Here is a 27,861-nt window from a genome sequence, read left to right on the forward strand (position 1 = left end):
ACAAACATTACCACCCACACACCACCACGCTAATACGCACATCAGAACCATTACCTCCGCCCACACACACCAAGACCATTAATATTTTAGTCTGGTGTGGTGGGCTGCAGAGACATGGGTGTAAACGCTAACACTGGTAGAGAGATCTTGAAAGTGATAAAGGTAATGACTCCTGACCGTCTCTTGTTCTTCCCAGTGAGTGCCAGGTAGGAGACTTGAGGCAGTGTGTCTTGTTGTTTGCACACGCGCACGCACACGCGCACGCACACACACACACAAACACAGTCAAGTATATAAATTTATAAACTTGGTAAAAAGATTGAGAAATGAAGATAAGGATGATAGGAGGAAGGGCGGGAGGGAGGGAGGTGGCCGAACATTGGTGTTGGTTGCATTAAGGGCGGGAGGGAGGGAGGGAGGTGGCCGAACATTGGTGTTGGTTGCATTATGTGTGTTGCTGGGGTGTTGCTTTTAGTCTGTGTTGCTCTTCTGTCCAGCACCGTGCAGGAAAAAAAGAAACACGTGTATTTCCTGTATACAAATATCGTTGTTAATTGCGGATGAAGAGAACAGTGGCACGGGCTATTCCGGGAAAACATTTATATAACAAATAGCAGGACTCCCTTGTAGAGCGCATTAAATGTGATAAACGGCTATTGTAATAGTAGCTATAACGAACATGTGGGTAGAACATATCATGCTTACATAATACGGTGCTTAACTAACATCACAATTAATTTTGTATTTTCATATATACAAATATTCAAATGGAATGGCAAAAGCCTATTGTATGAGAAACCCAAAATGATAAATTTGTAATAAAAAACTTTTAACATTTTCTACGTGAAATTTTCTATTATCAAACATGATATTGGTTGGCGGAAATTTCAATATCACAAATGAAGAATTTTTACCGCTCGTTCACACGGTGTAACTGTGAGAAATTAATTGAAAAACAAATATTTGTGTCGGACACCAAAGTGAGATGAGGTGTGAGAGAGGTATTAGTGTGGGAGAGTGATGCAGCCAGGCACGAGGGGCACACCATGGCAGGATGTGACCATGAGACAGGGTGTGGCCATGACAAGGTATGACCATGAGACAGGGTGTGGCCATGACAAGGTGTGACCATGACAGGGTGGCCATGAGACAGGGTGCGACCATGACGTCTTAGGAGAGTTAACAATAAAAGGTACAGCATACAGGGTCGATTGTCTTCTTGGTACACGCCTGAGGCACTGAAGGAGTCGAGGAAGAAGATCAAAGGGAAGGATGGCGAGACGAGGTCAGGTGTTACACACGAGCTCCTCCACCAGTGCGTGACAGTATGGACGCCTGGTAATGGTAACTGAAGCAAGAACTTACCTGACAATAAAGACAAAATACCAAAATATCTACGTAAAAATGTCATCACATTTACAGTGAGACTTTGGCTTAACACAGAGAGGGAGAAAACAAATTAACGTAGAAATATGTCTGTGAATCCGCACAGCATGTAAGAGGTTTTATTCACCATACTGGCAACAGACACATATACAAGACAGGTGTAGGCTACTCATCACACTGGCAACAGACACAAGACAGGTGTAGGCTACTCACCATACTGGCAACAGACACATGCACAAGACAGGTGTAGGCTACTCTTCACACTGGCAACAGACACATGCACAAGACAGGTGTAGGCTACTCACCATACTGGGCACAAGACAGGTCTACTCATCACACTGGCAACAGACACATGCACAAGACAGGTGTAGGCTACTCACCATACTGGCAACAGACACATGCACAAGACAGGTGTAGGCTACTCATCACACTGGCAACAGACACGTGCACAAGACAGGTGTAGGCTACTCACCATACTGGCAACAGACACATGCACAAGACAGGTGTAGGCTACTCACCATACTGGTAACAGACACATGCACAAGACAGGTGGAGGCTACTCACCATACTGGCAGCGAGAGCCGTAGTAACCTCGGGGACAGATGCAGCGGTTGTAGACGCAGCGGCCACCGTTGTAGCAGAAGATGCGGCCACACGCAGCTGTAACCAGACAGATGAGCAACACTGCCCGCAACAAGTGCCGCCCCACACCCATCCTGGCCACACTCACACACCTGCCCTCACTACCCTTATGAGGTACTTCGTTTCCTCATTATGACAGTCTTTAGTTAATCTACACCTTTAAATATTTTCAAAATCCCTGTACCTATAGCTATATATTACCTGGCTTGCCTGTAATATACAAAAACATACATTTACACGGACAAGAATTACAACTTTGTTATTTGGCCGGAACTCTGGACGGATAATGAGTTGGATATTCAGCCACACCGAACTTAAAATCTTATGAAAATCATTACATCTATTTCTGTATACAAAGTTAACCTGATAAACTGTCTTGTGTTCCAGTTATCTTCGTCTTGAGAATGCATTACCAGTGCTAATTAAACTCATTGTGGAAACGATGGTAAACTAACAAACTGGAATGATTTTATTGACAGATTTGTATACAGGTAAACTCCAGTTATACAGGTGAGGTCAGACACAGTTGGGATGAACCAACACAACACAATTGTTCTTGTCAATTTGTCACTTGAGCCATTAACACTTGTCAGCGACCACGTCTGACCTGTCTTCACCGTGTATAATTGCCGAAACAAACACCACAGAGGTGCGTTGATCACTCCCCGGCAGGTGGAAATCGTAATCAAGGAGAGAGACCCTAAAGGTGTTTGTTTTGATGTAGTGTACAACAGATATCAAGCATGGAATAGGTGACTATCCAGCTCAGTACCCATCAGTAAATCCGGTAATATAGCAACAGTGAAAATCATATTGTACAGTTTGTATAACATCATCCACGACACAATGGTCATCTATTTTTGGCCCAGGAGATATATGGTTTATGTCACTTACAATTATCTTTTCAGTTATTCACCAACTTCTAAACACTTACCTATTTATTAGCTACGTCGTCACTCATAAACACATCTTCGAGTCACTCAAAAGTACATCTACTATTATTAATCATGAACCAATATGATCATGTTTGTATTAATGTTGTCACGTATTCCCTCCTAACCTCTCCCGGCGAAGAAATTATTTACTGTAATTATGGCGACGTGGGATCTTCCGCGGCCACCATGTTTTGGTTCACGGCGTCTGCTACACAGGAGCGTCTGTGGGTTTGGTTACAGCCATTGTGCAAAATGACCAAAAACCTAGCCTATTTACAAAAAGCCGAGCACACTGGCATTTTTGTTAAATTACTTGTAATCCTGCTGGCCAATTTGCAAATCAGACCAAATGCATCACTGTAGAATACAATGCAAGAAACATAGTGGTAGGAGGAGCTAGACAGGTTTTTAAAGTGTAATTAATCGTGTTATATACGAATATGACCGTCATCGCTGTAGAAAATGGGCCGTTATGGAGATATTACAAAAATGGGGGGGGGGTTAAAAAGGCAAAAAATGACAAAACCAAACCTAACCAGACTAGAAATACCTAACTTCCTAGGAGATGGGGTTCTGCTCTCCTAGATCCCCCGTGTGCAAGATACTAACCTTAATTAAGAGATGCAGGAGGATACAGATAATTAATCCACACTGACCAGATCTCTTTCTCTTCGTCAGCGTCCGTCTCTCACCACAGCAATAACGTATGGCGATCTACACGGAACTGACACTTGGAATCACATCTCTTGACACTTTACTAACGAGACGAGAATACCGTGAGCCCAAAAAAATTTCAGCGGCTGGGGCTTCGGTCTCTAAAACGCGCTGAGTAGCCATTCAGCCAAAATTCAACCTTCAACACACACACACACATGCCATCATCCACAGCGCGAGTGCCCACTCATCAAGACTTGCGCTGATTGGCCAATGAAAAATTACGCGCTTGCGCACGACTATCCCGTCACATCGACACTCGCGTTGAATGACCCAGTAATTAAAATATAAAAAAAGGAATATAACTTAAAAACTAGAAATATCCTACAGAAACGCATAGAATAAATTATATTTGAGTTGTTTTTTCCTCTAGTTCCCTATATAAGACTCACTATATAAGTAGGTTGGCAATTACACTCCTACATGTTAACCACGCTTGTTTTGTAAATTGGCCAGCAGGATTACAAGTAACTTCACAAGAATGCCAATATGCTGGACTTTTTGGAAATTGGTCAGACATTTAGAGTCATTTTACAAAAGGCCACAACATTTACTGTATTGCATGTCAAGAAATGAACGATCATAGAGCTTGCTTCCACAGTTTCACGACAGCAGGAGGAGGAGAAGCTGCCAGATGTAAGAATCATAACCCCTATTTCCGTGCGGGACACTACGTACTCCATGACAGTGTTCTTGATTTGGAAAACAAGATGAATTTCAAATAATTTTCTTGATCTTATGATACTGAAATCACTATAACTCGTCTTCCTCAGTGACAACAAACCACCATTCAAACATGTCAAGAACGCAATTTGTAACTTTTAAAACCTTCGTATAATACTGTATACAATATAGATCACTTATGAGAATCAGTCAAATCAATAGAGAAATAAAACCCATATTCAAATCATTTATACACTGACAAAATACATTGATAAATAACAGTCTGGAAAAAAAATCGAAATTCACGGCAACTCGAGACGATTACAACTATCACCAAAACTCCCCAACAAGAGTTTGTCAACAAAAGTGTGTGGACAGACCCTCAAGTTTCTGGGGCGTCCGTGTTACCCGAATTTTTTAAGAATCCATGTTAAAGATAAGTGTTCACGTCCACAACACAGGAGTGAGGATAAAGTTAATATCTTAGTATATCAATAACAACACAATCAACCATAACCTACCTTAACCTAGCTTAAATAACCCTTTTATCTAACTTTTATTATTCTAGTTTAACAATCTACCAGTAATCTATTGAACCTTAACTTATCCATAAAAAATAATAATAACATAATCTAACTAAAGCCGCTGACTCAGTACGGATATTCGAGATTGATTTCAGGGATCAGTTCCGACTCGAGCGTTGGTCCAAGACTGTACACGTGTGACAGGTGCATCTCACACTATCCTGAAACTCGCTCCTACTCCGTCTCAGGCGTTTTGTGATCAAATTCCCCTTTTCACGACAATTTTAGGCAGTATATTAACATCTAGAGTAGGTACACACTCGCCTCTGGAATGTAAATAGCTTTTCGTATTTACATGATGGTTGCAGAAAATCGCGGGTCTGTTGTATTACCGAAGTTATGAAAGAAGTTTAGGGAAATGTCCCCTGCGTGAGATGAAATGCGAACGACCATCTCACCCACGTCTTCTACCTTTATAATTCCTCCTCTTCAATGGTGCTTACTTGTGTTTTTTTTTTATCTTTTCCTCCTATTACTCTCTCGTATCTTCTCATTTTCATGCACTCCCTCCTCCCTTCTCTTTCATCTTCAACTCATTTTCTTAAGTTTTCTCTCCCACCCCTTCTCACTTCCTCGTTATAACCTGGGACTCTAACTCATTCAACCTAACACGATGAATCTCCTTCCATCCTACCTCATTTTTTTTTAGTTGTCCAGCTCTCACCCAACCCACACCGAGCCAACCCACACCGAGCCAGCCCACACCCAGCCAGCCCACACCCAGTCAATCCATACCCAGCATTCACCTTCATCCCCGCCCTCGTGCCAACAAGACCATAGTTCAAGAGGAGTCAAGCACACTGGTCGTAAACAACACGCTATGTTGACAAGTGTGGGCAAGAGGACGCCGCCGCCATACACCACCTCCCTGACCTAACTGAAGTGCTTCCATCACTTTGTATCCCTGAGTCACGAGTTGTTAAGGTTACGATATTGATCTAGCAGCAAACTTCCTATCATAATGCGTTATATGTAAAGGACAATATTCGCCAAGTAAAACATAGATAGTTTGTTAATAATAAAGTACAACACTTACCAAGCAACAGTACAAGGTTATAACCCACACCCACCCACACCTGATACATCATGAGCTTCTCGCTTTAGAGAGGAAGAGATCATCTCTCGCAGGATATTGAACCCGCTGTCATGTTATGTGAAGAACATGATGCCTGTCTTCACGTTACAATAACAATGAACGAACACTTACGCTTGAGTAAAGAGTGTGCCCTGAAATACTCGACTCATTCAGAAGACCTTACGATTTACTAACTGGTAAAGGATTGGGTGGTTGTGGCAACACTAGTAAATTAGACAAGTAAGCAGGGTGTCTTCACTTTCTTAATCAGGTCCTGTACATCGTTACTACAGCGTGTATCTACAGTTTCATCTCTTGGGTACAGTTGGGATCAAAAGTTCACTCCCGCCCAAAATGAAGCAGCATCGACCCCTAATGAGATGAAACAGTCAGTGTAAGTCAGTTCGGAGACTCATTCCCATAACTCAGTTTCACCCCGAGGAGTGAACTTCTATACCCGACTGTCCATAGGATAAAGAAAAATACCGACTACTATTTTAATTAAGAAAATCATATGAAATCAATGCATTATGGTCAATACTCTTCTTTCCAGTTTCTTAAAAGATGTGAAAATATTCGTGAAACTTTGAAGTGTTCAGTATTAAGTCATCGTACTCAGGTGCTCAAAGGAATAATAAGTCACTGTATTTAAGAGGTTAAGTCGTCGTACTCAAGAGATTGTTATAGAACTCTAGTCAGCATATTCGAGGGCTTAAATCATCGTCCTCAAATGCTTTTAAATCAACGTACTCAAAAAGCTAAGCCATCCTACTTACGGATTAAGTCATCGTACTCAAAACGTTAAGTCATCGTACTCATTGGATTAAAATTATATAAAACATTCATCATTCATCGCCAGTTTTCAGACCCCAAGTACCAAGGCTCTGTGTCCGCATTTAAGAGTCTCAAAGGAGTAAAAAAAAAAAATCTCAAACTATCTGTAAAACTTTTCCTAATGACGGAATTTGTTATTTCCTTCTGCTTGAGAATTTTGTTGGTGGAGGAGCAAGAAGCGATTTTTTCCTTGTTTTATTCATTGCATTAGAGGAATAGTATATGTGTGTGTGTGTGTGTGTGTGTGTGTGTGTGTGTAACCGAGCCCTAAATGACGTACACAACACTTATGGTCAATGAGTCACACGTTTAACACTTCCTGAATGGTAATGGCAGCTCCCTCAAATAACAATATTATCTTAAAAGAGCTCCAAGCTGTTACCTCATACACAGAAAACAACCAACAATGTTCATTATCGTTATGAACATTGAGTCTCTCCCCTTAACAAGTAGCCTCACAGTCTCACTTCATTATATATTCTGCTGGGGGAGACAAGCCCGAGGGTTGGCCGTCAGTGATATCCATAAAACTGTTTACAACTGATCATGTGGTTCCCTGCTCCTCACGCCTCCTGCTCCCTCACTGCCCTTTAACTTTCTTTTCTCATTCTCCTCTCCCTCACAACTCCTCCTCACTATCCTCTTCACCCTCACCCTCTTTAACTCCTCCTCACCATTCTCCTCTCCCTCACAACTCCTCCTCACTATCCTCTTCACCCTCACCCTCTTTAACTCCTTCTCACCATTCTCCTCTCCCTCACAACTCCTCCTCACTATCCTCTTCACCCTCACCCTCTTTAACTCCTTCTCACCATTCTCCTCTCCCTCACAACTCCTCCTCACTATCCTCTCCACCCTCACCCTCTTTAACTCCTCCTCACCATTCTCCTCTCCCTCACAACTCCTCCTCACTATCCTCTTCACCCTCACCCTCTTTAACTCCTTCTCACCATCCTCCTCTCCCTCACAACTCCTCCTCACTATCCTCCTCTCCCTCTTAACTCCTCCCCCCCCCCCTCCTTCGCTCTACCTCAAGATAAACATCAGCTCCCGTCTTTGGACAAGCAGAGGTTTACTAGGTCTCGTGTCTGTGTACGAGCACAAAAGGAAGTTCGGGGAATATCTCACTTGTTCGACTTGTGTGATCGCCTACAAGCAGAGTCTAGCTTTCTCAGCAGTTTTCCTTACATTCACACATAACACAAAATATTCCTTCCCTCCTGTATGTAAGCTATCCATCGTTTCTCTGCTGACCTAAGCATGTAGTCGTGGGAATCTATTCTTGTAACCCCATTCTGTGATAAGACAAGACACTGTATATAGCAAGATCAAACATTCTTCTGATTATCACCATATTTATGTCGCCAAGCAAAAATTCACATTCTTTTTGCTATTACTGTCATTATCACGTCTTCTTTCGTATATATAATGACTCGGTGTTATTTCAAGTGATCATCTTTGTTTTCAATTATTAGGAGGTGAATTTCTGGCCTCGATCGTGATAAATTTGATGATAAAACACTTTGAGACTTATAACGAACAGATGAATGAAACTTGTAACACTGTGCGGGGAAGTGTTGGTCTGGACGTAAACTGAATCATCATTTTTTTTAAAGAGAGATTTATAGCCTCTTTAAATATATCAAGCTCAAGGGATCAATAGAGGACGGAAGCAGCCTAATCTTATCCACCATCTGAGTTCCCTTCATGTATAACTAATCTAATTCCTACAAACAAATCTAAAAAACAACACATGAATATACGGATCAGATTCCTAGTTCTAATACAGCATCGAGCTTTCGTCTGAGTCACTTCTCAATAGACAGGATCAAGAGCAGTACTGACGTGGTTACTGTGAGAGTAATGGGAAACTCCGGGTGCTCTTGACAGACGCTGATAAAGAAAACACTGTAGTTGACGCTATGAGGTACCTCTGGTGTGTCTACCTGCTGCCTGTAGCACACGAAGGAGGAGAAGAAGGGAGCAGTGTTGATTGTATCATTTGATTATCACGTAAGAGGTTGATATGTAATAAGTAATCTTGTTTATAGTAAATTCTAACGTGAGAAAGTGTTCCTATGGAGTCACAAAGAGGAAGATACATTAGTTTATTAATTCAGAGTGAAGTGAATCATACATCACTGTACTCTCAGTCTTCTATTGCTCCTTCCTGTCTGTCTGAGGGCTGCGAGGTGTACTGTTACTTGATAAATAAGATTAAAAGTCTAGATATTCGTTATTCCTTTTGTTTATATTACATTAACGCTGAAAAACTCTCCGGTAGTAAAGTTGATCAAGGGAAACCTGATATCCACCATTGGAGTAAGTTAGCCTCACTTATTTACTACAAGGGAATTATTTACCACAGCAAAACATCCACTTCATGAAACGTGAGAGGTTGGACTCATTGACGAGTCTTCCTTACATTAGCCACAACTCCGGGGTGTTACGTAAGGCCGTGGTGCAAATTCAAAGTGGGTGCTGATAAAGTCAACCGTGTGTTCCACAGTGAAGCCTACAGTAATTGGATGTTCTTGAGGCATAAAGCTTTTAAACGTGTGATTATCCTCATCCCCACGGGCCGTACACCAGGGCAGACCCGCCATGGTGCAGCAGAGGCAGGCGCCGTACAGTATATACAGTACTAACACAACAAGGGAGGATGGTTAGTCTTAATACCAAAACACTACACAACATGGGAGAATATTCACTGGTGTTGAGCGTCACGTCCAGGTGAATAAATGATAAGACTGTGAGGATTTGGAGGTGGTCAGGGCGAGCGAGGAGGCCACACCTCACTTAATATACAGACCAAACTGACGTGTGAGACACATTCATCACGTACAGGTATTTTTTGGCGCCAAGATTAATATTACACCCCTCAGGAAGTGTGTGGAAGTCGGTGATATTTGCACCAAGAATATTTAGTGATATATGTAGGCTACAATAACTAGCCAAGTAGCCTCCTGTTAGCTAGTACATCGATGCTAAGAATAACGAAGTAGCCATTCAGTGTTACTTGTCTTATCCAGTTTTTAATACATCTTTAAGTTAGGAGGACGGTGTTATACCCTCTCGTTTACCGCCTCCCCTTACACTTAACACTAAATTACATTCCTCTATCACAATGTCCGAGTAAAAGTTGTCAGGATTCCGCAGCTCTCAAGTTGTGCTGGATTCAAGTCACGTTAGGAGCCACGGTGAACAGATCAGAACCAGAATAATGTCTTTCACCCCCTCCAAAAAAACAAACATAATAATATTACTTAATGCTACCCACCACAACTACTTTAATACTTAACACTTAAAAAATCAGACTTAAATGATTATATTAAAGTGACGACGACGTGTAGCTAAGACTATTGATTGTTCGATGACTTCAGTAAACAAGTACGATAAACGATTTCCTTACTCAGACGAACATAGAACGTTTTCTCTGTCAGTGAGTGAGTAACAATATCTCTGTCAGTGAGTGAGTCAGTGAGTCAGTGAAAAAGAAAATTCCTCGTGTGTGAAAGAGCCGGTGGAGCATCAGACATAAACAATAAAAATGTGATAATTCTAAACTACAAGTATTTTAATAACTCCTCTGGTAGTCAAAAAGGATAATAAATCACAAGAGAGAGAGAAAGAGAGATGTACGTACACCATGAGAACTCGGCTAAGGTCTATTGTTGCTCACCGAGAAAACATCGTTTCTGAGAACCTCCCAGCTGGACGCTATGAATAATACGGAACACACAGTGCCCTACGAACCTCCCTCCCTCCCTGAGCCGAACTCCACCACCACCACCACCACCTCTTTCTCCTCCTTCACTAGGTTAGCAAAAACTTCAAGAGCAATACTTGAAATATACAGAAAAAAATAAGAGATACTTTGGTTATATAATTAGAGATGAGGGAACTAACAACAACAATATGAAGGAGGAAGTTGAAAGTAGGAGGGCCAGGGGAAGGCAGGGACTGGGATGGATGAATGCAATTAAGAACTTGGTCCCCAGAGAGATACAAAACCTTAGATGATTGGTAAAAACAGCCCGAGAACATTTAGAGTAGAGGGCTGTGGTCGCCAACTCCAAGGACGGTAGTCTGATTGATGGACTGTCTGCGTTTCCCCATCATAATCAAATTCTATCCACACACACACACACACACACACACACACACACACACACACACACACACACACACACACACACACACACACACACACACACTTACTTGACAAGCATCTTACCTTTGCTTGACACTAGAGAGACAGACAGTAAGCTGATACCCTCTTGATGCTTCACTACCGTTGGTTCATCATCAGCTGTCGAGTACACACGTCAAGCTGTCATCCCTGTCAACACCTACACACGGACACAGCCCAAATGATACACAACTTACTCAACCTTATTAGATACATTGAACCATCTTTACTTTACCATTAATTGATTCAGGTACGTTTAGTTTAGTTAGAGAATGAAGGAATGTGTGTAAGTTAGGTTTAGCTAAGTGGGATAAGATAGATTAATTAAGATGGTGAGGGAGGTACAGTGTGTGTGTGTGTGTGTGTGTGTGTGTGTGTGTGTGTGTGTGTGTGTGTGTGTGTGTGTGTATCTTGTCACAGCCTCTCCTCAGCCTCCCGCTGCCTCCCTTAATTACTCCAGGCTACACGGTGTTAGTCAGGCCAGGATCACAATAAACTAATCATCCAAGATTTTCTCAATCTCAAAAAGGTTCGTGTGATGAATCTTCCCCGTAAGTGATGAATTGATAAAGTACCAAATTACAGTCAACTTAATCTTAAGAGTACGAGAATAACATCGATGAATGGCGTCGTAATTACACCGTAACTATACCTTAACTAGATATTGTAGTAAAGAGGAACAAGTTAAACTCAAGAATCATTTCCCCATCAAAAAAATTATCGCCATTTCGTTAGTAGTAAACTGAACGTAATTAGGATATTTTCTCAGTGTAATTTTAAGGCTAATTGTGGAGGTAATTTTTTATATATATATACATTAGCTTAAGTCTATAAGTTAGGTACATTAATTACACCTTTAATTACCAGGTATGAGCTTTTTTAGAGTCGGGAGATTGGGTTGTAATTTCAGGTTAGGTAAGCACATTCACGTAGAGCCTAATAATTATTTTAAAACAGTTATTATTATATTATTATTATTATTATTATTATTATTATTATTAAGCTTCGACTAAAACTAATTCAATATATTGTTGAGCCTTAATTCCCAGCTCCCACACGACCCTCTACCCCTCCCCATCCCTGCTCCAACACGACCCCCTACCCCTCCCCATCCCTGCTCCCACGACCTCCTACCCTCCCCCATCCCTGCTCCACACGACCTCCCCTACCCTCCCATCCCTGCTCCCACGACCCCCTACCCTCCCCATCGCTGCTCAACACGACCCCCTACGTCCCCCATCCCTGCTCCCCACGACCTCCTACCCTCCCCATCGCTGCTCCACACGACCCCTACCCTCCCATCCCAGCTCCCACGCTCCCCACTGACCCTCCCCATCGCTGCTCCAACACGACCCCCTACCCTCCCCCATCGCTGCTCCCACACGACCTCCTGCGATGGTGACAAGTTAAGGCACCGATGGCGAACCTGGGAGGCAGAGTGGTACAGTCTGTGTGTCCTCATCGCCGACACTGTTCCCCACGGACATTGTCGAGCCACTCAAGGGTGAAATTGTCGCTATCTCACCCTGGAGGTACGAGAGAAGAAAGAGACTAAGATACAAGACTGAAACAGGACAAGGAGAAACAGAACGGAATAAAAATCAAGAGTACATAGAAAAACCCTGACCTGACCTGACCTGACTTGACCTAACCTGACCTGACCTGACCCTAACCTTGACCTGATCTATGACGTCAACTTTTTTAACACGGAACCAATGACGTCAGAGCCTTGAATATACATTGAAGAGCCACAACTCACAACCCCGCCCATTATAACACGAAGTTATGTCACCAAACACGATCAGGACACAGACTCGTTCAGAACATATCGAAATCATTAAGGTAAATGGTATAATACTTTAGAATTATATACAGAAGAAGCAGAATTAGGGTCAATGTGTCCTTAGAGTGTTCTGACTTATATGGCACACACACACACACACACACACACACACACACACACACACACACACACACTTTACGATACCCTTAAGACCGTGACACACCCTCTCTCTACCATCTTGAAAAACATAGCTAAAAAAAATCAAACGAAGGCGGTGTTTGTAATCAGTGTCGTAGTCTAAACATTATTATATTTACCTTCGCCAAGCCTGTTAAATTCCTCTTACTCCGCCTGCCACCAACTGTCCAGTACATCGCTGCCAGCCGAGACACATGGCATTGGTCTTTTCAACACTTATTTACCCAACTGTCTGTACGCTGTGTTTAATTAGCAAATACTCCTTTACCATGACAGTAGGCTTTACTATATTCTGTCTCCTCCTAGTGTTCAAATGATTTAGTTAAGTAAACAGACGTAGATATGACACGGTGGAGGAGTGTTCACTTGACTGGGCTATGAACGCTGGATTTGCTCTCCGTATAAATGGATTTGAACGTCAGGGTCCCCAGAGGCTAACGAAATATATATAGCCTACGTGCGTCCCCGTTCACACTCTCTCTCTCTCTCTCTCTCTCTCTCTCTCTCTCTCTCTCTCTCTCTCTGTATTCTCCCTCTCTCCTAGGCCCTCTTCCTACTCTCCATCTCATCTTTTATCCGTAGCCTCCTTATCCTATTTCCTCACTCTTACACTATAAACTACGTTCTTTTTTAATTTCTCTCTCTCTCTCTCTCTCCAAAACCCTTCGCTTCTCCTTCTCCTCTTTCGCCCCCCCCCCCTCCATCCCCTCACGTTTCGCTGTCTCATAGAATCCCTTTCCCCTCCAATCCCCAGGCTAGAGAAGGTGGTAAGGGGAGAAGGAAGGGAGGGAGGGGAGAAGGAAGGGAGAGGAGGTGAGAAATAGCAGCTGGGGCCTTCACTATGTTGAGGACGCAGCCACCTCTTTCATCCTCATTATCGAAGCAAGTGGTGATGGTAGTGGTGGTGTGGGTGGCGTGGGTGGTGGATAGTAGTGTAGGAGGTGGTGGTAATGGTGGTAGGGTTTATATCCACACACACACACAGTCCATTCCACCCAAATCCACTTCTTTGGCATATAATCGAGACACCGCCTTCACAATACATTTACACCCCGCCCGACACACACCCACACGCATACACATACACACGGACAGACTTACGGACGGATATTACTCCTACCACACCATCTGTAGACCTCGGCAACCAAAACGAAGATCACTACTGAAAGAAAGGAATCACTACTGCAGAACACACACCGATAACCTCACACAGTCTGCTAATTACGGCCGTCTGAACAAGGCAAATAATTTTAATGACAAAATCCCATCCAGCGTCCAACATAATTATATTCCACTGATTAACACTAATTGCCTCATTAATACTAACTACGTCCACGTTTATCGGAAATACCACTGCTACTTGACGACCTATGTGATGTCGTTTTGTTTTGTTTATCGAGACAATATTGTTTCATGGTTAAGACACTTATTGGTGATTGTGTTTGTTGAGGTGAAGTTCATTTCTACTTCAGCCTAAAGTGTAAAGTGTTAAGTCTTACAAGTTGTTGGCCGTTAAGTGTTATGTGGTGGCTACTTATTAATTGTAAAGTGTTTGAGATTATTAAGTTTCTGTTGAGTCTCTTTACTGTAGATTTCCATAAAGAGCTTTAGTAATTATCATAGCGCCCTGCAAGACTTATACTCGGATAATGCGTATGTCTCTAGCCTAGTAGGAAGCTGGGAAGTGAAAGGATTTATCGTGTGCTCCAATTAAATCCCACACACAGACGTCATCTAGTTTCTTATTGGTTAATTAGTGTTCAAAGACAGTTCTTATCTCTTGTTAACTGTTTATTTGGGAATCTCTTTGGTCGTGGAGCGTAAATAACGACATTTCCCGGGTGTTAGTTGCTCGTTAACGACTCGCTCTCTCTCTCATGCTTGTCGTTTAGTCTTCACGAGGCAGAAAGGTGAGGATGGACCAACGGGAAGATATGAATTGCTGTTTTAATTGAAGCACTAAACAATTTCAGCTCAAACTCTTACATAAGTTATCATAAACAACAATTACATCAATTACTCAGATGAATCCTGCCCACAGCCTTACACAGATTATGTTATTGAATTACTCTTCGGCAATTATTTCCATTACCCTTAAAATTACCTTAAAAGAAGTAGAATTATTAAAAAAAAATAAAGTAATTGAATATAAACACTTATCTGGAGGGTAAATGGAATTATCGTCAACAAAGAGAGACTAACGAACGCTCTTTATATCCGGGAAACAGCAGTATGTCAACATTTTCGTAGAGGCTTACAAAAACGGGCCACGCTGAGATGGATTCGGATCCGGATACTTACACAAACGCAACGCCAAATACAGAACATAAACAAACATGAGGCTTTTACACCGACCACTGCATTCACAACACACACATATTATCATTGAACACTTTGATGCTGTTTTTAGTACATTAAGACTCATGGAATTGTACGTTTAAGTGCGAAACTGTACATTAATCAAGAGCTGTTTTCTATTTTTTAGGAGAATTAAAATGTTTAGATGTGAATTTAGTGAGAAAATTAGTTCTACTTAAAGGAATAGAGAGCTATAATTATCCATATTCAAATACTATCTATCTATCTATCTATCTATCTATTTTTATGTGTGTGTGTGTGTGTGTGTTGCAGAAAAAATTACCATAAAGCTAATATACAAGACGCCAGAAAAAGGTAGTCTCGTGTGATAAATGAGGAGGGAAAGGAAAAGAGGAGGATATTAATGAAAATGAAGTAGGAATGAAAAGAAAGATGGGGAAAGGAGTAGGAAGAGTGACACAGCGAGGAAAGGGAATGGGAAGAGGGGAAGAGAGATGCCGAGGAAGAGATGCAGATGGAGTTAAGAAAGAATTGTAGGAGGAGAAGGAGACGTCGCCAGCAAGGATCTCCTGCCAACAGCACCTCTCCCACCGCCACCTCCACTAGTCTCTCTCACGCGGCACACAACCTTCTCCTCCACCTCTCTCTCTCCTTCCCTTCTGCTTAGGGACAACACAAGATCACTTATAAATGTAATTCAACACTAAATTCAGCTGAAGAACATTAGCACAAGTCGACCCAGTCAGACCCTTCGTGTATACATAAGTCTCCCCTTCACCCAACAAGGAGTTCCCATTTTCTTTCCATCCCTCGCCCCTGGTGTGGACGTGCCTCAGCCAAACATAAAACGATTAGATTTAGAAGGTTCCATCTCTTTCCGGAGGGCAAAGGTAATCCAGCTCAAATACAACACACACGGCAGCATTAATAACAGGAATATGACAACATTTCGCGTTATTTGGCTGGTTGATGCTGAATATTGTCCGGCTATGCCATAAGGTGCAAATGATTTCAGCACTCATTGAAATATAGTTCAAAAGGGGGAAACGAAATGATATGGTTATGGAAGTAAGACCAGACTTATTAATATACATTCAATTAATCAAGGTGTCATCATAGGTGAGGGTTGGCAGCCCTCCACTCCAAACGTTACTAACTCTCAGATTTTGCATCTTTCCGGGGCCTAACTTTTAAGTGAATTTAATTAACCCAACCCCCGTCTTCCCCCTGGCTCTCCTATCGTTAACTTTATCCATTAATATCTCTCATTATCCCAACATTCTTAATCATATGGCCAAAGTATCTCATTTTTCTTATCTAATTTCAGATAATTGTCTAGTTGCTCTTACCAGCTTTGAACTTTTTCATTTGTCTGTCAATATAACTTGTCCTTAACATTTTTGTGTAGTAAATCATGTTGAAAACCTTTTTAGCCTTAACTTTACAGTGCTGATCAAACAAAACTTTAGTATGGTGAGGAGGACGTAAGGAACCTGGTGGGACATTTAAGAGACGGATAGTACGAGGGTGGACAGCGGTGAACATCAAGACAGCTTGGTAAACAGTGGTGCCCAAAGTACAGAAAGAGTTCATCTTCCTCGGGTCATTTATCATAAAACAATTTACAGTAGAGGTTTAAAAAGAAGTTGTTAGAAATACCTTGGTGAAAAATTAACTGTGCTCACTGTAATTCTGGAAGATCAAGGAATTTCAAAACTGACGAAGACTGAGTAGGTGAGAACTGTAGTATACTGTATATTTAGTTATCATATGATGTGTAACTGTGGTTTGTTGGTCCAGATGGGAAGGAAAGAAAAAATTGAGGTGCTGATGCCGTTCTGTAAACAAAAATTACCTTTATATTCAGGAGTAAACAGCTGGGTGTTAGGTGAGAAGGAATCCTGAACAAGAGGAGAGGCATAGAGGAGCATCACTAAACAACATGAACCAAAGGAGAGGAACAACTAGTGTGGTTGAAAGAAGACGGCCGCCGAACGCAGGACTGACGACACAGCTTTATGAGACCGTCGGGAGCATCACGGAGAGTCAGCAACAACTTGAGAGACAGACGATAATAATCTTCAACCAAAGTTTGTGTTTATAACCTGATTCAATCTTGCATAATACTAATATTGAACTAATGACTCAACTATATCTTGATGCTGTAACAATAAGAATTATTCAAATCCTGTTCTTCTACCGCGCTCTACCAAATGTTGATATTATTTAATATTCATTGCAAATGTTGTTTACAGAGAGACTGAGAGTGTCAAGAGAGAGGTGTAAGTGTGTGGGCGGCAAGCAGGGTTGAGGTGAGGTAAACGACGGGGCGTTGTTGAGTGGTGTGAGGCTCTCACAGCCAGCCCGTGGGGACGACAAGCACCTCTCAGCACAGCATCTTACACCATTCACCAGATCGTGTTACCGATGAGACCATCACTGTTCCTGTACGTCTGCCTGGCCCTGTGGAGGCACTTTATAAACGTAAGAAGGCAGTCTGCCACACGATAAACTTCAAGCTATGAAAATATTCACTTAACAAGCTAGAGAACTTTTGTAGATTTTTATCCGGTTTAAAGTAATTATTGAAATACTAAGATAAATGATTGGATAGCTTGCAAAAACAAATTTGCTAATATCTTATGCCATGTTACACAAGCGTCTGTAAACAAACATACAGGTGAACAGTGAACGCTACACCGAGGCAGCTCTGATCATCGTCAATTTGGGTCTTGATGCAACCAAACAGTATTAAGTTCCATACGCCCTAGAGATGGGGGATGAAGCGGCTAGGAGTCTACATTTTACTTCTCTTGGACGGAACAGTAACCATCGTCCCCTAATGTAAAGTCTTAACCTCATTACGTCACTACCCTGCTTGGAAAACTCAAAGCCCTGCGCATGGAATTGAAGGTATCTGTCTAACCTAACCTAACATAACCGCTTATACTAACTAAAATAACCTTGAACTTATAATCTCTTAAGGGCATTTCAGAAGATAAGATGTGATGCATAGCCTTCCCAAACCTTCACTTATCTCGTGTGGGAACCTGTGAAAAATCAAATTGTGTGTTTTTTTTATTATCAACAATCACTTACCCTACCTCCTGAAGCACCTCCTCGAGCTAACACAAGAGCCACTTAACAACAGTGTGCCTCGCCTAGTGTGGTCACCAGGGAGGGAGGGAGGCAGTAATAGTTGGCTTCACCATCTGTACAATATAACTCTGGCCAGCCGCTCGAATGCTAGTGATGTATCTCACCTGTAACATCCGTGTCTAGGAGGGCTGGTTGGAGGGTGTTGGGTGGAGTGCAGGGTGGAAGGTGGAGGGTGTTTGGTGGAGTGCAGGGTGGAAGGTGGAGGGTGGAGTGCAGGGTGGAAGGTGGAGGGTGTTGGGTAAAGTGTGTTGTGATTAACCCAGTAATTATATTAACGGCAGAAAATAACATTACGATAATCAGGACATTAATGAATTGGAGCTACGGGCAATATTTCGCCATCAGTTATCGGTTTCTCCCCTTTATCGCTATGGCGTTCCGATATCGTACCGTTAACCACTCCGTATATAGTAGATAATAACGTAATCTTTATGACTTAGAGGATACCTAACCTAACCTGAAGATATTTTAATGACTTAATGGACCTCATTCAGGTGTATAGCAAACTAAAATCCCTCGGTATTATAAATATTACGTGTGGATGCTTTTCTATCCACACACACACACACACACTAATGGGAAGATATCTACATATTCCTTACATTTCTTAAAGATTATATTACCCAGTACATCATCACAAGGGCAAAGGGTTATATAGGGAAATATACTCACAACCACTTATGACCTCTGGCGGAATCAACAAACTCTCTGTTTAAGTTATAACACTACGAGATAGGTGTTGTTGTTATCCTCCTGCTCGTTTTGTGTATAAATAGATTACATTCGAGACTTCATTGTTATCTAAATGTATCGACGCATGTGAGCAACAAAAGATTCTTCACTATATTAATTGTAAACCTAAAAAAAATATTGCAATTTGAATAGATTATTGTTACCTTTAGCAGCGAGTTATTGTGGATTTCATTTTTTGCTAATGTGTCGTTTTTGTTGTGTTCTGATATCACTGTTGGGTTCAGATCGTCTTTAAACAGTGTTGCAAAATCTGTGTTGGTGGCGGTGGTGAGTCTAAGCAACACACAAGGTAAGATTCACGGTGGCGTCTCAGCCCGCGTTTAATGATGACGCACGTCTAGTAACGGGAGTGTTGATGTTACTTACACGTGTCACTGAGTCACTCACATCCAGACAGTGGACGTCAAGTGGAATGTGACTCACTTGGGGGAATTCTTGAGCCTCGTGTTGACAAGTGAGAGAACGAATCTTTAGAGACACAACTACGTTAGATCCTGTTATGACTGAATGAATCCGTGTGCTCGACCATCCAAGTCTCGAACCTTTCACCTCTTAAGTTTCAATCCTGGATTTTCCGTCTCCAAAACATTTCGACTCTTGATGGTTGAACGTCTCGACCCCTGGAGTATTAAACCTCAGAATATTTTGCCCTGGAATTTGTGTAGCATAACTTAACTCTCTGAGCCACAACGTCATGCTATATTTTCCATGATTATTTAGAGGTGATTCCCGGCCTCAGGCACAAGCAGCTGTGTGTGACGTAAATCATGCGTCAGTTCTCCCAGCCTCGTGGTATACGGGATGACGGGGTTATGTCTATCAATTCATCCAAGTCTAATAATATTAACAGACATGTATGAATGAGTATATGCATCGAGATATGAGTGTATGAAGGTACAGTATGAATAGGTACAGTATGTGACCGTGGATGTGTGAACGATGATATCTGACCCCGAGTAATGTGACGCTTCAGTACAGTTTAGTGGCAGTGAGTGTAGCGGCGTCAACAGCTGGTCTGTCATTTAAAGGTTACCCAGGGATGATGAGTGAGGGGGAGTAGAGGAGGGAACCAGGAGGGAGAGAAGACGGGTGGATGAGAGTAAAATGGGGTAGAAGAGAAAGAGAAAAAGAGGAAGGTAAGGAGAAGGTAGGAGGCAAGGGGATGGGAAAGAGAATGGTAGAAGAAGAGATTAAGGTAGAGGTAGGAGACAGAAAGAAGGAAGAGGTGTAAAGGAGACAAAGAGAGGAGGCAAGAAAATGGGTTAAGAAAGGAGAGAGAAGATGAAACATAACACAAGACTGAAGGATGAAGCTAACAGGTTCAGGTACTAAATCAACAGACGATAAATGATCTACTCCCATTAACCAAGAAACAGACTTGAGCCACACCTTGAAATTATGCAAAGTCAGGTAACAAAAACCCAGTAATTATTAAGATCAATATGGTGGTTTATCTTCTCACGAGGGCTACGGTATTATGCACGTCTTTAATAAACAGGAAAGACAAATTAACTAAATCCTTATACATTAACCTAACCTAACCGTATCTATCTTAACTAAAAAAATGTATTCCGAGTTCGTTAGGTTAGGTTTGGTTGGCAAAACTGGACGAGTAGAATAGCGTCAAACACACACACACACACACACACAAAGGACTAACTCAAAAGTTTACCTGGCCACCATTATATTAATTATTATTTTATCAGTATGAAGTATTTTTATCGATAAAATATCAATGATAATCCGTAATAAAATAATAATTAATTTCTGTATCTTTCACTAAACAATTTCATTAAGTAAAGATAAATACGTCAGATCCACACACACACACACAGGTGCAATATCTCCACACAGGTAAGATTCCAGGTTCCTCACACAGACATGCACAAACACGTATAGTCCCATGAACAAACAAACTAGATCATCGCCAAGTCTTAGGAGTTCGACACAAACACAAGGACACAAGGCTCCTCGACTCCCCAATGACCATGACAGTCTCGGTCATAACCTAACCTAACCTGGGCAGGAGATGAAAAAAAAAAAGGAAAGTTTGGCTAAAGACACAGATTGACGCTTACCGATAATGACGCACCATCACTCAACCAATTCGCTCTATGCAGGTGTCCGCTCCTTGTGAGGTAACCAAGAACTCGTAGAAGTGGTCAGCGAGAGAGACAATGATGCCAGCGGTATGCAGATCTCGTGTAAAAAAATTAACATAACAGTACTCACATTAATCACGGCACATGTGAGATACGGAGTGTGTTTACAAATCTCGTGGGTGTTTGCATATGGAAGTGATGTTAATGAATGCACATGTTAGTTACTGCGAGTGTGTTCTTGTATAGTATGAGCTACGGCCACAAGTCTGTATGTTTTTTACCTGTGTGTAATGAAGGCTGGGAATATTTTTTTTAACATTCCAGAGGTACAGCGTGTCGTCCCATATAACAGCTTAGCGAGGTGCTGTAAACATGAATGACATTGAAAATCTATCACACTTAAATATATATATATATATATAACGCAATATTGAATAATTAAAAAAAGAAAAAAAAGTCAGGTTATTGAATTTACAATACCAGTTCACACAAGCTGGCCGTCAGGAGTGGATGGTGTGTGGAATAAGACCTGGGTTAAGTGAGCCTGCAGTCCACGGGGAAGTTTAAAATCCTGACCAAGATGGAAAAAATGAGCCGTATATCTTTAAGCTGTCGGGGCGAATATTACACAAGGAGATGGTCGTGCAGACAAACTAACCAAATCACGATAAATTACACACAGCAGAACACCAGAACGTTTATGCACCTTAAATTTAGAGATTGATAGACCTGTGAATATGTCTACCTGTTGCAGCCACAGTAGAAGCAAGAACAGGACTGAGGCTTCAAATAACACTGGGCAAGATAATTAAAAAGAATGGGTGGTCTTACAGCGTGTCACCTTCCCTCGACAAGACCTGAAATACACAATGATGGGATCTCAAAATACGTGTTAAGTTAATTTTAATGTTCTATAAACCAGAGAATCTACACAGAATTTTAGCGGCCTGACAACTGCTCTAGATCTCCATGACCTTAGTAACTGTCTCAATTCGTATAAGTTAATTAGTTGGTAAGTTATTCACACGGCCACATTAACGACTTAAGCCAATTTGTTTTTCTTTGTCCAGTTATATAATCGAATAAATTAAGCAATGAAAGGAAAAAAAAAGTGGTGAGCTTCTCAGTCTGTGACGCAACTCACTCAACAACCAATCAACTTTTATATTGTATCAGTTGCTAAGGACGTCAGAGGTGGGCGGAGTTTAGTCAATTGAGTAGTTATGTTTAGATTATAAAACAAAATTCTGTTATCAAACAATTACAAACGATATAGTTCCCACCATACGATACTTAACTGGTGGCACCATAAGTGGCTGATGGCACCATAAGTAACTGGTGGCACCACAAGTAGCTGGTGGCACCATAAGTGGCACAAGGGTCTGGTCATAATCTGTATAAACAATCAGAAGTGGACCATTTTATTAGCGTGGTAGGAGAGAGAGAGAGAGAGAGAGAGAGAGAGAGAGAGAGAGAGAGAGAGAGAGAGCCTTGTCAGTACTCGACCTTTTAAAGCGCGGTCAGACATCATACACTCGCCCTGGTAGGTCATAACGTGAGCCAAGACGTGAATAATAATGTGACACGAGACGTCCACCAGGAAATGAGGCGCCAAGGAAAAATGACCAGAGAGCGAGATAAATAGGGAACTGCCAAGGAATCAAGCGAAAAACTCCAGCCAACTCGACGTAATGTAAAGAAGAATACAGTAAGTCACGTCAAGAGGCCCTCTGGGTATATGCTGCGTCCTGAAGCTAATGAGACATGACTGAACACTTTAGTATAAGGTAAACTGAGACACACGACGCAGCTGTCTCATTATAATGGTGTAAGGAAAAAAAAAGAACAGAAGGTTGAGTTTTATGTTTGTTGTGTCTTTGGTATACAGCGTCGTTTAGTGGCTATATCTGTGTGTTTGTCTAGTGGTTTAGTTATCAGTGAGTGTGTGTTTGTCCCTCTATCTGTGTTTGTTTGTTTGATAACCAAGTCTACAATTTCAGAGTTGGTTAGACATTGACTGACATACCCCCCTTTCCTGCACTGTACCGAGGAGAAGAACAGGCTAAGTTAGGTGTAGTAGTGGTCAATAACAGAGGCTGGACTGAGGAATGTATATGTCGACTGAACAGATCTGTAGCAACTCCTGTACCACGTCATGGCCTCACTTGACCCGTTGCTCCTCCATGGGGGGTGGCTAGGAGGTGGGAAGAAGGAAGACACAGGTAAAGAGAGGAAGGAGAGGTGAAGGAGGAGGTGAGAAATGGACTCTCGCAATAAATATAAAGACAGAGATATAAAGGCACTGACACACTGGTTTATTTCAAGAAAATTTACAATCAACGGAGCAGTTAACACATACTGTACTGTACGTGCAATACATCCAGAGACCCGCATTTACCTTAGGTTAGGTTAGTCCAGGAACTAGACATCAAATAACGAAAAATTAAGATGTGCATCGCTCTGAGTGTTACTTATTAATGCAGAGACACTGGTAAGGGAGTCAGGTTACTTGGCGTTGTTTAATCGTCATCACTGCATTTTATTATTCACGAGGGAGTCAGTGAGCGAGGATGGTAAAAATGAATGTTTAAAGTATAGCAAAAACTGATGGTATTAGATCGATTACATTAATATTATTGGACACTGAGATACACCTGGATAGTGCGTCAGCAACAAGCTTGTATAATACGTTTCTTATTTTATGTTTTTATTCAATATATAATACCATTGGTGTCCTTCAAAGCAGAGAATGTTGTCCTATAGTACGTAGTGAAGAAAAAATGTCTTGACTACTACAAGAGGTTTCAGTAACACGCTACATCCCTACAATGAATCTCTCACACTTACGAGGATCAGTCTGGGTCGATTGTTCTTTTATAATTTAATGGAAAGTGATGTCCAAACATTATGGCTGAGGGAACCAACACAGTTCATCTGAGACCAAAGTTTTGTAAATATGTCACGGAGGTCGACACCCGTGCGGGACAGACACACACACACCAGCTGGTAGTAGCGTGAGGTGGTGGTGTTGTTATGACAAGACATCTGCAGAGGTCAACACCAGGAAACCAAACACGAATAAAAAAGGAAAACAAAAAACAAGCAAATACCTACACACACACACACACGGGTATAATTGCCTATATGACATTAAACGACATCGTAAATAAAACAGAACAAATTTAATCATATCCACATTAATTACAATAAGTTATAACAATAAAAACAAAAAGGTTGTTCCTATTTGTTTTTAAAAGTTTCATCAAGTGTTTGTCCCTTGTTGGTATAACGTTCACTAATTACTGTAGAGACACGTGGATGATGTTTATATTTTTGTTGTTGGAGAACGTCACAACAGTAAGGTGTCAAGACAATATAATGAGGTTTGTGTTGTGTGGGGGCAGTACACCAGAGGGTCTCTCAATGGTAATGAGGCGTGTGTCTTGGTGTCAGCTCTAAACTGTAAATTTGCGTGGCGAAATAACTGTGTCATGATGTCACGTTTGTGTGTGTGTGTGTGTGGTAGTTTTCTGTGGTACGAACGCGAAAATTTGCATGTGTGTGTGTTCACTGTAACAGGTAGTCATAAGGTAATATAATACATTACACGAGCTATAAAACAATACATTACTTGCGTAAACAACAAAATACTGCCGACGACCCACCACCAACGCTGGGGGCCCCGTAAGTCTCGCATAGTGTAACTTACTACCGCATAAAATATTTACTCTTGACACCCTCTTTCAGGAAAATACCCAAGGCTGTGCTCCTGTCTAGGGGAAGATGAATACATATTTCACCCGGCGCCAGGGAGGAGGGGGAAGATCTGATGAAACACCATCTTGAAAAACGAGTCGAGAGAACCAGCCATGGGACAGATGAACCACCCCCGCCATATTGTTCTCGCTCCTGAGCTGTGTGTCGAGCGCAAGTTGACACACGGACAAAAACCCACAACTATGAGACGTTCGCGTGAATCATGACGTTATTTACCACTTAAACTATTTCGCACTGTTTGATCCCGGAGTTCTTGTGAGTAAGGGACAAGTCGGGAGCAATTGTTTTATTTCTACAGACGGGAGAGGGTCTGTTGGTATGTGTGGGTGCTGGTGTGAGGACGGCGGAATTAGTTAAGGGAGGAAGTCATGAACTATATCAGCTTTATATTAATGAGATTTTCTGAGGAGTAAAGTTTTAAAAGTAGTTTATTGTGTTGTACTTGTGGATTTTTCTGGCAGTATTATGTGGAACTAAGAGTAAGTAGTTAACACATACGGATTATATACATGAGTACACACAACCTGAGGACGCCCACACATATACGCACACAAACATACACATACAGAAGAAACCACTTGGAGACAATGTTATCAATGACAAGAAAATTCTTCTCCGCACAACAAAATAAAAATGAGATTCTAATAATCGATTTTTATCTTCAATATTGTAAGACATCAATAGATCCAATATTATCCGTCTGAAAAATGAGGTTCCTACATTACGATCTCCAATCCTCCAAATATTTAGCGATACTCTGAATTTCAAGGAGCCAGTCCCTTAAGAATATCATATTTCATTTCATTCTAACATCTGATGTGTCAGTCACGGAGACGAGGAGGTAGGGTGGTGTGAGGAAGACCCAGCCACACTTCATCTCATATACACAGATTTCCATGTTCTCTCTTCTCCTCACACGTCAGCCAGTGCTCCCTTAACAGTATTGTACATTCACATTGATAACTTATAAGCGCCTTACATACTTAATACCCCCCCATCGGTAATTCTCCACGTGGGCAGTAATGGTCAGTGATGATTCTTTTATTACGAGTAAAATCTGAAAGTCTCTCATATGTTCCAGATCCTCTCTTTACCTCAGCTGTTATTGATCAAGTATTATTTCTTATTCACTAGTATCACCGTATACATTCACTGTCCATGAGAGTAATCTATTTTTTACTTTATTTATTCTGTTCCTAAGGTTGGTTCTCACGCAATGCCTCAATATCTATTAACCTCTAACATAATCAGACTTCATGAGAGGTTTATAATCCATATTTATGTCTTATCTCTTGATTTAAGAGTGGGAAGAATTCAGAGTTTAAAGTTGCCACGAACCCAGACAGCGAAAGACAAATAAATGTATTTCACGAACACACATTTCTGGTTTATAGCTATACTTCTGTCTGGAAAATTCTTAAAACTATTTCGCCTGTGTTGGTCTAAAATGTTGCACCGTCCACATACAAATACATTATCTACATAGTTGTTTTTTCACTTACATTCAAATTTCAAGTTTTTCCACAGTCACCCCCGTCGTTTACACCACAGACTCGCCAGTGTTCAAACTTTACCCTCACATGAAAATGACCAGTTATATTTTTTTGGTCATTCTGATTCATATTACATAACGTTATACTTCTACAACAAATTAAATGTCAACATAAAGTCCACAATAATATTCACTATATTTTCCTACTTTGCGAAGTCTTATAATAAAAACAAAAAGAAAGTTAATCAAGTAATATTTTGTTTTGTAACCCTGAAAAAATTGTTGTAGTGTCCTTCCTGCTTTACGTATTTCTCCTTTACTAAAAAAAATGTTTCTGTAAAAAACCCTTTACACAGGCTTTAACCCTTTAGAGGTCAAAGTATCCCTTAGGTATTTTATTCAGGTTAACGCTAGGCTCTCCCACACTCATGGCCTGGAAGCCATTGAGCGCCAAGCCACCCACCCCCTGCAGACTTTCCTACCTCTAACACTTTTCTCTGTTGTTTTCACGACACTCACAAAGTTACAGCAGTGTTTACCTCTTGAGAAGTTTTCGTACAATCTTCATCTCTGAACTGCAGCGACACGAGTAGTATTGATTTTCTTTTTCGTCTTTGAATTACGAACGAATATTAATGATTCTCTTTCACTAATTATAGAAAAATAATATAATGACAATATTGACGGCTACCATTACTTACAAGTACAATGGCACTGTATACACCATTTACTGTCTCCTCTCTTGTAAGTAATTCTATATTGTTTAAGTTTACGAGAAGTTAAGTTTAGTTATCCCTCAAAATCTATGTCCAACTGTTTATTATATAACTTTGCCAACTCTACCTCAGCTTTTACCTTTTGCAACACTCACCGAGGCCTTTATTACTCTCGTGTGAACTTAAGAGTTTTACTGCCCACTTCCCTCCTCCTCGTCATACCTGTCTTTGTGTTCATTCTCGCTTCTAATAAATACTTTTCTGGGCTTTAGTTACATCCTTAAGATTCGTCGTTTCCTCAACGCCCTCCCTGACCACCTGTGTTTCCAGGACCGCCTTCAGCAGGGCACCACCAGCCTCCAGGTCTCCTCCTCACGGGTATATTACCGACTACTTTTTCTCCCAACCCTTAAAGCCTAAGGCATTAAGGACGGGGACCACCTCCCTGGACTGTACAACAAAGGACAGTACGACAGCCTAGCATAAAACCCCTCCTGAAGGTGAGGTCCTCCATGGGCAGGGTTCCTCGCTTTTATT

General features: G+C 41.4%; 1 protein-coding gene across 3 annotated transcripts in view; it reads right to left on the minus strand.

Moving 5' to 3' along the window:
- Positions 1-27,861, minus strand: part of LOC121856555 (multiple epidermal growth factor-like domains protein 6) — a 126,861-nt gene that overhangs the window by 26,635 nt on the left and 72,365 nt on the right. For all 3 annotated transcript variants that reach the window (XM_042352158.1, XM_042352157.1, XM_042352156.1), the window contains exon 5: positions 1,951-2,046. In XM_042352158.1, the coding sequence (XP_042208092.1) occupies positions 1,951-2,046 (96 nt within the window). The remainder of the gene's footprint in view (positions 1-1,950; positions 2,047-27,861) is intronic.

This window comes from Homarus americanus, unplaced genomic scaffold (genome assembly GCF_018991925.1).
Source record: "Homarus americanus isolate GMGI-L3 unplaced genomic scaffold, GMGI_Hamer_2.0 scaffold936, whole genome shotgun sequence".
Taxonomy (NCBI): Eukaryota; Metazoa; Arthropoda; class Malacostraca; order Decapoda; family Nephropidae; genus Homarus; species Homarus americanus.